Here is a 16513-nt window from a genome sequence, read left to right as displayed (position 1 = left end):
CATGAACTACTTATTTGCTTCTCTTGTAGCATTCATGGTGAACATAAGCAAATTTAAGAATACTGCAGTTTAAGAAATAAAACATTTAAGTGGAAAGCCAGGAGGAGGGGGTAAGAAACTTTTAAGAATAACAACTAGATTTTGCAAATTAAATAGAGTCACAGGCACAGGAATAGATGACAGGAACAATGACTTCTGTACTTCCCCTAACTGCCCTTTGTAGAACTTTATATAGCAATGTATGATTTGCATAACTCACCTCATCTGTCCTAGAAAAGTAAAAACAGAGAGCAAGAGTATTACCCTCAGTGTAAAAGGCCATTTGTACGGGGAGATGCCCCATTCACTATCTGGCATGAGAGAATGAGGTAGAGCTACAGTGAATTGTAGTTTAGTAGAAAATAGACCCATTTGAGCAGTTAAAAGTTTTCCAACAGTCACTGAAACATATCCTTAGGTAAAGGTAAAGCTATTGGATCAAGCTATAAGACAAAAGGTTTAAATCACTTAAATCCAATTCAAGGGCAACTCAGAACATCATCCTCATGATGTCATCAGACCTTGTCAAGAACGAAGGACAACCACCACCAATAATAACAGAGTAGAAGCATTCTGAGGTGTATTAAAGAGCAGGACACGAGTGTGGTCAGCCAGAGCTCTAGGGTAATCACTTCATGGGCCAGTTGCTTTAGAGAAGGCAACTAGCACCATCTTCTGGATAGATCTAAATAGCAGGCAACAGCAATTTTGAGACAAACTGAGCAACAGCAGCCCCAAGAAATACCATAATACTTGACTTGAGTATCAGTGAAAAGACCCACAACACTGCCCAAGAGCCTAGGACAGGAGTAGTGGAGCAATGGCCCATAGAAAATAAAAGAAAGTTCCTCATTTCCTCTTGTTTGGCATCACTCAGTGCAGTATTGTAAGCGATGTACAAGACTGTAAATTTACAGGTCTTTGGGAAGGAGTGGCCCCCTGGAAGGCAGCTCATCTCTTGATTCACCATGAATTCTTCAGTCGTATTTGTGGGGTTCTTATGGTGTAAATAAAAATCCTATTATTTGAAGCCTTGTGATACCAAGTGCTCATAAGGGGAACGGTTTATCTCACGTTTGGCGAAGTGTCAGCTACTAAAGTTTTGGGGACACATTTAGATGTAGCTGTGAGCCAAAAAAAATCAGAAGTCTCCAGAACATATCTGGCTTTCATGCCAGAATGGAGACTGACACAAGGGATATGTAATATAATGACTTCATTGAAAAGTTAGGCATAGGTGAAAATGATGAAAACTATAGAATAAGAAGTTAAAGAGGTCGAAAACTGATTACTCAGAAGGCTTATATTTATGCTTCTATTCTTGACCCAATCCTCATGAATATATTCAAGGATAATAACAGTAAAAACTTTTATACAGTGCTTACTATGTGTGCCAGGCACTTTGCAATTATTACCTTCTTTGATCCTCACAATACCTCTGGGAGGTAGGTACTCTTATTATTCACATTTTACAGGTGGGGAAACTGAGACAAACAGTGGTGACTTGGCTAGGGTCACACAACTAGTAAGCATCTGAGGCTGGGTTTGAACTGAAGTCTTCCTGACTCTAAGTCTGGTGCTCTATGCACTGCACCACCTAGCTGCCTCAAGAGCAGTGGCAAAGTAGTAGAGCTGGTTTAAGTTGGTTTAACCTCTTTACCACAAAAAGTCTCAAAATAAGAAAAGTGAAAAAATCTAGAATAAAGCTGCATCTACAAGGGTAGAAGACAAAATGCCTCCACACAAGGTAAAATCCTCTGAAGCAATAGGGGAAGAGTTAAACTTCCTAGCACCCTCCCTGTCCCTGAGAACCCCTAGTCCTCTCAGGCCTGCACAAACAACCTGAAAGGCCTTTGCTTTAAGCAGTAGTTCTCCTGGTTTCTACCTATTGTCCTTTGTGACAGTCTGAAATCCTCACACCTGAGTGGAAAGCATTGGTCTTGACCAGTCATTCAATAGAAAGGGACTGTATGTGACCATGAGGAAGTTGGGGTAGTGTTAGGGGTAGGAGGAGAATAGCATGCAGTTGGCCAGAGTGCAAGAGGCTTCTCTGTGCTTAAAGAAAGGAAGCCCAGAAATCTTTCTAAAGTTAGCCTTTTCCTGGAAAGGTTTGCCCAGGGCTGGGACCCAGTGGGTCTTCTAAGTTCGAGGAGACTTGGGAGTGTGCTGGAGCTAGCTAGAACCAGCTTTCAAGAGAGCCAATTGTTAAATTTTCAAAGAAAATGATGGAAAGAATGTTAACAATGCAGTTTACATGTAAAAGTGTCTTCTGTACTTTTTTTTCATAGAGCTGGTTGTTAAATATTTGCTAGCACATCCCTGCTTAGGCTATTCTGGCTTGGAGCTCTGTACCAAAACCATATATGTATTAGAAAAGATATAGCCCAGTGTGGAGGAAAGTCTGCTACAGATTCCTGGGAATAAGAGAAAAAAGTAGAAAGACAAAAAGATAAGTGAGAAACTATGGGCATAAGCTTAGCTACCAAGCAGATAAAAACCAATGGTAAAACTAAAGACAAAAAAGAAAACTGAGTAAGTACTGTAAAAGACCACAACACAATGGAGTACTATACTTTGAAGCAAAGTGGACCAAATGCACCCTGTGAAAAAGAGGGGGGAAAAGGCATTCTGTGGATTTGCCAAAAATCATAGAACTACAGCAAAAATTGACAAAACAATAAAAAAAAACCCCAGTATGATTCAAAAATAAAAAACTTTTAAAAGAAGATAATACAATTGAAATTAGGTCAGAAATGAAGTCTCAGTGAAGAAATAAAGGAGATAATAGAGTAGATAACTTAGAACACATAACAAAGAATCTTTTTAAAGTATTAATCACAGCATGTTAATCTATTAGATAGGTATATGTATATGTGCATCTATTTATAGATGCCCATGTACAGTGCATATACACAGGTACATATATACACAGTGCATTGTATACATTCATGTATACATACTTATTTCTAAATACATAATCTTAATTTTATACGTGTATATATGTATACATGCACACACATACATACATACGTATAAGGTATTTGATGTCTGATGGAGAGGTAGCAGGATATAGTGCAAAGAATGCTAGACTTGGAGCCAAGGGAGGTGGATCCAAATATTGTCTCTGATATTTATTGTGTGATTATGGATATGCTTCTTAACCCAAGCCTCAGTTTCCTCATCTATAAAATTTAGACAATACCTGTGGCATGGAGTATGCTACTCACAGGATTGTTGTGAGGTTCAGATGAGATAATACACTTTGTAAACTTTAAAGTATTGTATGTCAACTACTATCATGCTTTTATTACACCATGCTGCCTCTTTCCCCCTCCTTCCATTAGAATGTAAGTTCCTTGAGGGCAGGGACTGTCTTGCTTGTTTGTATTTATAGCAGTCCTCAGCAGAGTGCCTGGACACACAAAATCAGTTAATATTTATGTAGTTTTATGTGGTTACAGTCAATGGAGAGATTTTGAAGGATGTGGATAAGCTCATTTACCTTGGCAATATACTTTCCAGGGATGTACATATAGATGAGGTTGATGCACTCATTGCCAGAGCTAGCTCAGTGTTTCGGAGGCTTTGAAGGAAACTGTGGGAGAGAATAGGTATTAGGCTGCCTACCAAACTGAAGAGCTATTGTGCTGACCTCATTGTTGTATGTCTGTGAAACCTGGACAAACCTACCTGTGCCAGAAAACTGAATCGCTTCCATTTGAATTGTCTTAGGAAGAATCTGAAGATCAGCTGGCAGGATAAGGTATGAGACACTGAGATCCTTTCTTGAACTAAACTGCCAAGCATTTAAACTGTACTGTATAGAGTGCAACTCTGATGGGCTGGCCATAATGTTAGAATGCTAAGTGTACATTTGCCTAAAAGACTATTTCACAGAGAACTCACACAAGGCGAGTGCTCACATGATCAGAAGAGGCAATACAAGGACACTCTCAGGGTCTCTCTGAAGAACTTTGATTGTGAGACACTGGAGATATTGGCACAGTTTTGCCCGCATTGACAAAGTGCTGTGCTCTATAAGCAAAGCAGAATTATAGTTAATCAAAAGAAACATGTTCATATGGACTATTTATGCTTAATTGGTGCCTTCAGAGCTCATATTGGTCTGATCAGCCAGTCTGACACACCTTGATCCCAAAATTTTATCATTTTGGTTCTCTTCAAGAACAAAGGACAACCATCGACCAACCATTGTTTCCTGGGAGGGTTTAAGAATGGAGGTGGGGGTGGGAAGTCATCGTGAATTCAAAGTTTTTTTTTAATTTAGAAATAATATTATGGAACAATTTACATTAACATCCACCCTCCCTTCCCTATGAAATCAGTCATGTATTAAATGATTGAAATTAAATCAAATCATTATTAGGGCATGGTCTCTGTGGGGTTCTTTAAACATAGAAATTTCAAATTTATTGTAAAACATATTTCACTTTAAAGGCATCCTCCTTGGGACAGTTAGAAAGTTCACCCTTATGTTGAACCGACATGTCTTCCTCTAGCTTCTACATGTTGCTTGCAGTTCTCCTTTCTGGAACCACCACATAACACTCTGCTTCTTCAATGTGAAAGTCTCTCACATATGTGAAGATAGCTATCACCTGTCCATAAAACTCTCCAGAGTAAAATGCTGCAGATTTCTCTCTAATCTAATTTGTCCTCTTATATGGTTATATACAGACCAATCATTGCTTACTGGTATGCCAAATTCAAATTTAATTCAATGCAGCACACATTATTGTGGTGATGGATGAGCTCATTCTATCGAACAATGACAGAATTTTAGAGCTGGAAGGGGCCTGAGCAACTATTGAAAATGAATAATCACAACAACCTGGCTCTGCCTGAAGACTTCCACAAGGACTCATTAGTGCTTAGGGCAGCCTATTTCGCTTTTAGTCTGGGCAGTAAACCTTCTGTGTGATTAGGCCAAATTCTTTTGAGTGGTTGTAGATCTGAACAGATTCTATCTGGGCCCAACTCTCACCAGTATCCCATAGGAGAGTCAAAGGAAAGGGAGTAAGGGCCAAGCCTATGGTTTCTCCCTGTACCCAATACAGGTCTGTACCTTCCACTTTCAAAGCTGCCTACGGTACTGAAACACTGTGACTTGCCCAGGGTCATACATCCAGCATGTTTCATTAGTGTGACTTAAACCCAAGGCTCTCTGCCATGTTATGCTGCCCCTTTGAGGGTCAGTCTACTAAAATAATTCTATTGTAATGACTGGAGAAATACCATGAATCAGGAGCACAATTTTTTATTATACTGCTTCAACACAGACAATAAAGATGGTGATTGTTTAAAGTAAGAACCTAAAAATTAACAAGCAAATAACTTATTCTTTAGAAAACATTCTTAAAGAAATATTTCATGAACCTCACCCCCCCCATGCAGAGAATTAGACAACCATGCATTTAAAAAAAAAATGAAAAGACCAGTAATTGAAAAGGCTGTTGTTATAGATGATGGCGCATTGGTCCAGACACTCACAAATATTAACTTCAAAAAGCAGACGCAATTTCACTCAAAATGATCTTTGGGTGGGAGGTAGGGGGAAGAAATTATACTTAACCATTATAGCGTTTACTAGTCCAGGCTATGGATACAGGAATTGCAGTATTGTGCCAACTGACTTACATTTTGTAATAAAACCAAGAAAATGTTGAAATGGTGACTTGATAATGCAAATGCCCTAAATCCAAAGGTAAAAAGTTAAAAGATTTTTAAATAGCAAACTATAGAATATTAGAGTAACTATTACTACAATAAAATAAAGTTACTTGTCTTCCAACTGGTAAGAGACCACAGAAAACATTTACTTCAGAGGAAAAAAAAATATTGGGCCTGAATACTGAATTTCCCCTAAACAAATCTCTAAAACAAAACAGGTTTATAGCCAAAATAGGGAATTAAAATCTCAGACACAATATATAAATACTGAAACAGTATTACAGCTCTATGCCACTATAAAAATATAACAAATATGAACAAGCTAAGTAAACAGGTTGCTCAACAGTAACAAGATAGGACTGACAAAATCACATGATTGAATTAATGGCCATTATTATAATAGGTTTATTTTGGTTTACATTTTTTTACAAATATTTACAAATTCATTACAGAAAAAGGAACCATCCAGATAAAACTTCCTTTAACTGAACTCTCACAGGGGAACTCTCCATTTGAAAGTTTCATCAAAGATGTCAAAGAAATCAAGTTTCTAAGGAAAGTCTTATTTCTTCTTAAGCCACAAGAAGTGAAGAGCAGAAAGTTAAATGTCTAGTCATTTACCATAAAATACTGAGTTTGGCTAATGATTCTAGATAAAGTCACAAAACTAGGCTGAAGTTAAATGTATTCTTTGTTCTGTTTGAGACTGTTACTGTGATCAATACAGTATAAAATAGGCTAAATAAAGATGAGGTACAATCTAAACCTAGGAAGTTAGTAAAATTTTGTATTTCCTTTTGGGGTGGCATGGATGGCAGGGTCAGAGCAGGGATGAAACCCAGGGACCCCCCCGCCCCAAAATTTAGAATAATGGCTGGGGTCAATGAAGGGAAGATTATTTCTTTATACAACAAACTTACCTAGTGTAACTTTCTATATTCTACAATTTATTACTCAAAGAATAGAAAGCAATATTTTGACTTTTGTGTCTGGGATCAGTAACAGGAAATGATTGTAGAATACACAAATGTATAGTTATAATTCAGTAAGACTGGCTCCTTTACAACTACCCACACCCTAGGAATTTCAACTATTGCACCTTTGTGCAAATTTATGAATTAATATCCATCAAAATGCAATTTCTAGGGAAAACAGCATCAGTAAAGCCAGATTTTAACAAAATATTACCTTGAAAAATTCATTTGCAGCATGGTTATATCATACTAATTTTTTGATTTACTGATGGTCTTATAATTCTATACCCAGTGGAGAAAGATTTCAGAATTAAAGATTAGAAGAATCCAAACCATAAAGAAACTAAGGTATGGGTAACTGAAAAAAAAACAAACTGTAAAACACAACCCAATAGGCCATATGTTTGCTGCTACTACTATGATCTGTGATGATAACAGTCGATAACAAAACATTTGTAGCTTGGCAGATTCTTAAATCTATATTTTATCAACTTAAATATACCATTCTGTGAACATGTATATGCACCCATCACTGATGCTACAAAAACCTTATGCATATGATCTTACCTTTATTTCTTACTGAAATTTTAGCATTGTTCATGGTAAAGGAAAAGTACAACATAGGCATAACCTACCTAAATATTGTTGACTAATTCTTTGAAAACATGATGTATCAAAGTGGAATGACTTTACAGGGATCAGTCAGTTCTACAGGATCATATGTCAATGTACACAGCAAGTTATGTGGCAATTAGGGCTCAAGCAATAACTCAAATTGTTACCAACTATCTAATTTACTTTTTGGACAAGTTACAATGGCTTTGATTGCAAAAATGTCAGTCAAGGCCCTGCTTTGTGGGATATGCCTATAAATATCACTGATTACTCCAAGACATGTTAAATACTCACATATTTCCTAAATTTTTTTTCTAAACTGTACTATGATAAAAGATATTAGCAACATAGAATCTAAAGATTTATGGTAATGACCTAATTTTAGCATTTGTAACTTAAGTATTCAACCCCAAATTTTCAAGTCTACCAGAGTGAGACTTAGTAATAGTCTGTTAAAATTTTTCCCAAATATACTTGCATAACACCATGATGGAAAATGTTATTTAATGGATACTTAATTAGCATTTAAAATCCCCTTTGACAAATAAACATATACAAACTTGCTGCTTAAGTCTTCATGAAGTGTAAACAAAAAAGATATTAAAACATGTCATTTTTATTAAAATAGTAGAAAAAAAATTATAAAGGAAATATAAATTTCTGTATTTGATTAGTTGTCTGCCTACAGCAGTTTTTTTTTTTACCAGATTAAAACAGTATGCCTAAAAGTTTAGATAATTATTATTAACATCAAGTCTATTCTCACTTTGTATTGAACTAATGCCAATATTTTCAGTGTTTTAATTAGTGGATTCATACTCTTACACAATTTCAGAGATGAAAGGGACCTTATAGAGGTCATAGTCTAATCCAACCATTTAATATGCTGAAATAAATTCCCTCCAGAACATCTGAGTCATCTACTGTGAACACTTGCAATTATCATAAAAATCATTACATCTCATGAGGCAGTCCATTTCATTTTTGAATAAACTCCATCAGTAATTTTTTTTATCTTAAGCAGATCTGCCTACTGCAAGAACCTATGGTTCCATGTTCTGCCCTCTGGAGTCACAGTTGCTGCCTTCTACATGAATAGTCCTCTCTTTTCTAGGCTAAAAATTCCCAAATCTTTCAAAATAGTATCCAGTACAATTCACCAGTCTGGGTGGTAAACTCATATGGTGTAAATGAGTCAATAGCGGTAGGTATAACGCACACAAAAGTTACAAAGTCTTTAGATCTTTAAATAATCACACAAGAGTTATTTAACATAATTTTTATATGAAGTAGTAAATCAGGACCAAATTGATAATTTCAAATTCTGTATGTTAACCCTTTCCCCTCCACGGAAGCTAGCTGCAATTTTTTTTTTTGACAAATTAAACAACATACAAATTCCCTTTTTATTACTATTCTCATCACCTCTAAGAATATTCTCCTAGAAAAAAAATGTCCATCCTATTTTAATGGTCTAACTTACTTATACCATGTGGTATGTGATTCAGGTAACTTAAAATGGAAAAAAAAATTTCTGCTGCTTACAGCCCCTCCCCTCATCTACAACTATGGAACCCAAACATCTAGAAGAATTGAATAAAAGCTCTGTATTTCACAGTACTATAGCAACATGAATAAAAGAAACACATGAAATGCCCCCTTCCTGTTTCTCCCATTAACACAACTATGATACTGAGAAGTACTGAATGATATTAAGGGGAGAGATCTTTCTTTTTCTGACTCAGGAATTTAATAAGTTCAATATTTAGGTAGTAAGAACACTCCCATTATTAGTTCAAAGGAATATGGGAAAAGAAAAGATTTTGGTTTCTAGGAATCTATTTTTGACTAGGTATGGAATGCCATATTAATAACATGTATGTGCATACATACATGTATCTATGTGTGTATATGATTACAATAACAAGTCACCACTTCACCACATAGTATTAGGAACCTCAGAACAGGTAATAACTAACATCCCATTCCCTCCCCCCGCCCCCCACCTTGCTCTCAATCTGCTATATCTTCTTTTTTTTCATCTTGTATTTTGGGTGAAGGTAGTTCAAGCCTTGCCCACTGCATAGGTTCAGCTTTTCTCATTGTGATCTCAATCTTTGTGGCTGTCATATTTACATAACTCCTCTTCACATCAATTACCTGAAACAAACAAAAAAAGTAACATGGAGTAGTTTTTGAAATTCTAAAAAAAGTAGTCAAGGTAAAGATTTTATTTCCAATTTATGTTGAAAATCCAAACTTCTTAAGTCTGTCACATTCCACCTTGAATTGTACATTCTACCTTTTAACATATAACAATGGAACAGAAGAAAAAACTTTTAATTACTCAAATAAGATGAAGACTATCTTATGCAGAGTTCTACTTAAGCAAGTCTTTTACTTCAGGACTATAAATTTTGAGTTGGCAAAAAAAAAATCTGAAAAATGGATACTTACTCCCCATAATTTGACATTTTGATGAAATTCCTTTTCTCCTTCAAATACAATATGGATATTTAACTGAAACAAAGTAGGAAAATATCAAAACTGAATAATTTCTACTATAAAAAAAACAAAAAACAAAAAACTAAACTTATGAAATTATCTGTGATTTCCCAAAACTAAGAGAACTGAAGCCACTTAGAAGAACACTATTCAAAGCCAATCCATTTTAGGAAAATATTATTGTCTAATTTCTGGTTTAAAAAACCATTAGCAGAAAACATAAGGAGCATTTTAAGTGAATTGCAGAATATCAAGTAAGTATCATTGTACTTGATAAAAGATCCTATACAAATGAATAAGGTAATCAGAACAATCTTAACTATTTTAGAAATTTTTTTTAGCAGATTCAAATGTAAAATTGAGTCTGCAAAATTTTTAAACAATTTTTCAAATACATCACATCAAAGATTCAAAATATAAATCATAGTTTACTTTTAATTTTTCTCATATTGTTGGGGACAAAAGTTCAGGTCAATTTTATTTCTCTTATCTTTTTAGATTCCAAATTCACTCTAAAATAAAAAATAAATTTTGTTTTGTTACAAAATACAAAGACAGTAAGAGCAAAATATGATATTTGCCAAAACACATTAGCATACTCACCAGTGTGCTATTTGCCTTTACATGACTAAGCTCTGGAAGTGAATTTTTAGCATATACTGAGATGGTGACTTGACCTCCTGTCTGATGCCAGTCATGCCTACATGGAACAACTTTTTTCCCCTGTAAAAGATACATTAAAAAAATTTAGAAACTCTGAAATTTTCAAACTCCAGAAGGCAAGGCTCTATCTAGTTTAGGTGAGTGTGTTTTTTTTTTTTATGGAACACCTTGACAGCATACCACATGCAACCGTCAATTTAATGCTTTATTTATGATGACCATGGTACATACAAACTACAAATGATTTTTTTCACAGTATGGAGGGGAAAATAAAAAACTTTTTAGATACAACAAATTATGATCTGGGAATTAAATTTTTGCAATCTTGTCATCAAAAGAAAATGTATATTTTATTTGATGTAAATTAAATAGTACTCTAATAGGATATGTTTAAAGTGGTTCCAAAAAATTAATCAAATTAAAATAATGCTTTCCTAGTGAAACCTAGAATTAACCAAAAAATTACTTTATAAAATTAAAACATAATTTTGGAATTCTACTTTCTGTCTTTTCCCCAAATTTACATAAATTACAACTCACCAACCAAGGGAATAGAAATTTTGGGGGGTGAAATTTAAAAGAACAAAGTCATTATTGTAGAATAAACTTGAATATCTTTTTAGTGTCATGTGTGTTTATGTGAATTACTAAGATTACTTAGAAATCTTTGCATTATACATTTTATAAAAAATGAAAGCGGTGAGGGAAGGGAAATTCAAAGGGTGATTTTTAAAAATTACATTTTTATTAAAATTCAAGGATCCAAAATTTCCATCAGTATAAGCACTCCTCAACTAGTAGAAATCCCAACTTACTAGATGTTCTTTAAGAGCTGCTATGGCCCCCAAAATTCAGCATTATGGTCAATCTGGTGATGGCCTATACTAACTATGCTAATCCTAACACATAAAAGTCCAACATCATGCCCATACTCAAAATCTTTCCAGTTTAGTAGAATTGGGAAGGACTCATATTCTTTCTGCTATAACAGTTTTCCAGAACCCAGGGTCACCTTCATATAATAGCTTTTTAATTTGGCCTCAGACACTTACTAGCTGTGTGACCCCTGGACAAGTCACTTAACCTCTGCTTGCCTCAGTTCCCGTAAAATGGAGATAACAGAATCTACCTCTCAAGAGTTATTATGAAGATAATATGAAATGGTATTTGTAAAAAGAGCTTAGCAGAGTGCCTAGCACATAGTAGGTGCTAAATAAATGTTTATTCCCTCAATACCTTCTCTTTTTAGATAAAGTGCATTAACTTAAGACTATGCTTCCAGAAACATTTTAAAGGTGTATTTCAAAGTTTCCTCTAGGAAAACATCCTTATGTAAGTTTACAAATTATACATTTAAATCTAAAAATGCCATTTGCCTTGGGAATATAATGTGTATATTTTAATAAATGACTAAATACATTAGGTAAAAATGTAACATTACTTGCTCAGTTTTTATTTTAGCCTTTAGAAAATACAGTACTCAGTTTTGCCACAAAGTATTTATTCTTGAAAAACATATCATATAAAGTATGTCATATTTTTGCACAAGAAAAAAGACATTGTCATGTACAAAGAGCCAGGAGACTTGTTAAAAGACCTGGGTTAAATGTACTTACTAGCTGTGTTATCATAAATAAGTTCCAGTGAGCCTAAGTTTTCTAATCTGTAAAACAAGGATAATTACACTGCTTGCATTTCAGAGGATGGTTGTGAAGAAAGTACTTAACTAGCTGTCCATTTGAAATGTAGGTGGAAGCCTTATTTCTGACCAAAGCATCAGCACTGAAAACAAGATATCGAGCAAAGCCATACCTACCACAAACTTCAATAATAACTGTTGGTTAAACAAGGTGAACTTATGTTTTAAAGTGCAGATAACACATAAAAAAAGACTCTATCTTGCAATTAATGTAACCTAAAATGAATATTGCAAATATAAAAATATTAACCATTCAGTAACTCTGAATACTTCCTGAGAATTTAGAAAGATTTGGGGAAGGTGGAATGTTTCGGAGAAAGCATTTGAATGGCCTGACTTATTTTTCTCTTGAGAAATTTCTTTGTAGCAAATGATTTATGCAAAATTATTCCATGACACTGGAGCTGTCATTTTCAAAATTAGCTTTCTGGTTTTACTCTTTTTGCCACTACATAGGTTACTCTCAATTTGGGAAAAAATTTATACCTAAAATAAAAATGATTCAACTATCCATGTCTTTGATCTCATTCCTGTACCAATGTTATTACTTTGACCAAGGAGGTCAGAGGTAGAAACAAAAGTCTAGCATACACAAAGATATTTATAGAAAGACTTTTTGTGGTAGCAAGAACTAGAAACAAAGTGGATCCGCACCTCTTGGGCATGGCTGAACCATGGTATCTAAATTTAATGTTTTATTATTTTGAAATAAGAAATAACATGAGAAGGAAGCAAACAATCTGTGGTAGTGGATCAAGATCTCAGTTGAGTGGAATCTCTTACCCATTGCTGCAATTATGTGTGAGTCACTTAAATTCTTTGTGCCTCAGGGATGTCTAGGTTTAGAAATTTCATACCAATTATGGATCTGTAGTGCTGGCAGACCATTCTCTACACTAGTGAAATCACAGGTACCAAAAATAATGTCTACAGAATTGTTAATGAAAATATCACTTAAAAAAAGTACTTCCCTCTTTGGGAGAGGGACAAAATGTCGTAAATGCTGTCAGATCTATGTTCACTGTCTTGGTTCCTTCTGCATAACTGTTTTTTTGTTGCAAAGAAGAAAGAGTTCAATCTCAGGTTGGCAAGAAAGAGAGTGGACAGGGTATTATATCCAGAAATAACAAGTGATGAAAAAAGGCATCAATAAAAAATAAAAAAAAGACAAAAGAAAAAGCTAAGATTGAAAGTGTCCAATAAATAGATCATGAAGAACTAAAAGATGAAAAAAAACAAAAAACTTTTAAAAACAAGATAAAAAAAAACACATATCTTGCAGATATATACAAGGGAAATATATTTTACTTAGTCAAGAAAACTGTTTACCTAAAACTATATAGAATAGTCTCAAATTGGTCACAGATCACTGATTGCAACTTTAAACTATTCTGATCTTGAAAGACATGAAAACAAGGTCTACTTACAGCATCTTTTTTTGTCCACAAATGGTTTCCTGTTGTACATCCTTCTTGGGCCAAAAATGTATTAAAATCAGAAGTTTTTCTCCTGCAACAGCTCCAATATTTCATCCTTTGAATTATCAAAATTCCAAAGATGAATGTTAGATATACAATATCATATCCAAATATCATTTAGACTTATCTATTTCTTCAAGGATTTAATGAAAGATAGGCAGGATTAATAAGGTAGCAGTAATCAATAAATAATTGATAAACCCTGACCATGTCGATGTATCATATTTCAAAAGATATTTATCTTGATAAATGTATCCACCTTGAATCACCATTTAAAAACGGTATTTTTGTTGGGACTTCTATATATATATATGAATTTCATATATACAATAGTCTCTAAACAGTCTATATAAAATTGGCTCTTAAAAAAATGTTTACTTCTGGGGGGTGGAGCCAAGATGGCATGTGGAAAGCAGGGACTTGCTTAAACTCCCCCCCAGGTCCCTCCAAACACCTATATAAAATGGCTCTGAACAAATTCTAGTGCTGCAGAACCCATGAAATAGCAAAGGGAAGCAGGGCTCCAGCCTGGGACAGCCTGGATAGTTGCTGGGAAGGGTCTATCACATGGAGCTAGGAACAGAGTTCGGAGCAGAGCAGAGCACAGCCCAGCATGGGCCACGGCAGGACCAACCAGACTGGGAGCTGGGCGGAACAGGCTTGGCGCCCTGAATCAGTGAGCTATGGCAGTTACCAGAATTCTCAATCCACAAACACCAAAGATGACAGAAAAGGTTAGTGTGAAAAACTGCTGGGACAGAGTAAAAGAAGTTTGCGGTTGGCCACTGCCCTGGGGGTGGTGGAAGTGGTGCAGCTCTGAGGCTGCTCCTAGAGTTACAGCTGCAGTTGCTTCTGGCCCCAGGCCCACCTAGTGGGAGGAATGCAAAGCTCATTTCACTCTGCCTGGATCTGGGCCGCAATCCTGGTTGCCGGTTCTTGGGGGAGAAGGAGTGCTGGTGTGGCAGAGCTTGCTGTGTAGCACTGAAAATAGCAGCACAGCCCCTCAAGCTGGGGACAAAGTACTCTCTACTCTACAAGCAGTCATACCCTGACAAAAAGCTCAAGGGTCAAGTAGCTGGCTAGTAACATGAAAAGGCAGTGAAAACAGTCTTGGATTCAGACTCAGACTCTAGAATCTTTTTTTGGTGACAAAGAAGACAAAAACATACAGCCAGAAGAAGTCAACAAAGTCAAAGAGCCTACATCAAAAGCCTCCAAGAAAAATATGATTTGGTCTCAGGCCATGGAAGATCTCAAAAAGGATTTGGAAAAGCAAGTTAGAGAAGTAGAGGAAAAATTGGGAAGAGAAATGAGAGTGATGCAAGAAAACCATGAAAAACAAGTCAATGACTTGCTAAAGAGACCCAAAAAAAAATACTGAAGAAAATAACACCTTAAAAAATAGACTAACCCAAACGGCAAAAGAGCTCCAAAAAGCCAATGAAGAGAAGAATGCCTTGAAAGACAGAATTAGCCAAATGGAAAAGGAGGTCCAAAAGACCACTGAAGAAAATACTACCTTAAAAATGAGATTGAGCAAGTAGAAGCTAGTGACTTTATGAGAAATCAAGATATTATAAAACAAAACCAAAGGAATGAGAAAATGGAAGACAATGTGAACTATCTCACTGGAAAAACCACTGACCTGGAAAACAGATCCAGGAGAGATAATTTAAAAATTACTGGACTACCTGAAAGCCATGATCAAAAAAAAGCCTGGACATCATCTTTGAAGAAATTATCAAGGAAAATTGCCCTAATATTTTTGAGCCAGAGGGTAAAACAGAAACTGAAAGAATCCACCAATCACCTCCTCAAAAAGATCCCAAAAAGAAAACTCCTAGGACTATTGTCGCCAAATTCCAGAGTTCCCAGGTCAAGGAGAAAATACTGCAAGCAGCCAGAAAGAAACAATTTGAGTATTGTGAAAATACAGTCAGGATAACACAAGCTCTAGCAGCTTCTACATTAAGGGATCCAAGGGCTTGGAATATGATATTCTGGAGGGCAATGGAGCTAGGATTAAAATCAAGAATCACCTACCCAGCAAAACTGAGTATCATGTTCCAAGAAAAAATATGGACTTTCAATAAAGGAGGACTTTCAAGCTTTCTCAGTGAAAAGACCAGAGCTGAATAGAAAATCTAACTTTCAAACACAAGAATCAAGAGGAGCATGAAAAGGTAAACAAGAAAGAGAAATCATAAGTGACTTACTAAAGTTGAACCATTTTGTTTACATTCCTACATCCATGAGACCTCAGTATTAGGGTAGCTGAAGGGAATACACACACACACACACACACACACACACACACACACACGCACATATCATATATAGACAGAGGGCACAGGGTGAGTTGAATATGAAGGGATGATATCTAAAAGAATAAAATCAAATTAAGGGATGACAGGAATATATTAAGAGAGGGAGAAATGGAGAGATAGAATGGGGTAAAGTGGCAAGAAAAAGCAGTTCATTGGAAGGGAAGAGGGGGCAGGTGAGGGGGAACGAGTAAATCTTGCTCTCATCGGATCTGACTTGCGGAGGGAATAACATACACACTCAATTGGGTATCTTACCCCATAGGAAAGAAGGAAGAAGGGGATAAAAAAGGGGGGATGATAGAAGGGAGGGCAGATAGGGGCAGGAGGTAATCAAAAGCAAACACTTTTGAAGAGGGACAGGGTCAAGGGAGAAAATTGAATAAAGGAGGACTGGATAGGAGGGAGTAAAATATAGTCAGTCTTTTACAACATGAGTATTGTGGAAGGGTTTTACATAATGATACATGTGTGACCTATGTTGAATTGCCTGCCTTCTTAGGGAGGGTGGGTGGGGAGGGAAGA

The 16513-nt window shown here is 35.7% G+C and overlaps 1 protein-coding gene across 1 annotated transcript in view; it reads right to left on the bottom strand.

Annotated features, from left to right (window-relative positions):
* Positions 1-5301: 5301 nt before the first annotated feature.
* CHORDC1 (cysteine and histidine rich domain containing 1) overlaps positions 5302-16513 on the bottom strand; it is a 34101-nt gene continuing 22889 nt past the window's right edge. Inside the window, exons 8-11 of the mRNA XM_036744971.1 lie at positions 13614-13719; positions 10428-10547; positions 9777-9839; positions 5302-9479 (exon numbers count right to left, since the gene is read on the bottom strand). Of these exons, the coding sequence (XP_036600866.1) occupies positions 9333-9479; positions 9777-9839; positions 10428-10547; positions 13614-13719 (436 nt within the window). The 3' untranslated portion in view covers positions 5302-9332. The remainder of the gene's footprint in view (positions 9480-9776; positions 9840-10427; positions 10548-13613; positions 13720-16513) is intronic.

Source organism: Trichosurus vulpecula, chromosome 2 (assembly GCF_011100635.1).
Source record: "Trichosurus vulpecula isolate mTriVul1 chromosome 2, mTriVul1.pri, whole genome shotgun sequence".
Classification (NCBI taxonomy): domain Eukaryota; kingdom Metazoa; phylum Chordata; class Mammalia; order Diprotodontia; family Phalangeridae; genus Trichosurus; species Trichosurus vulpecula.
The sequence above is the reverse complement of the archived record's forward strand: the minus strand, read 5'-3'. Positions and strand labels throughout refer to the sequence as shown.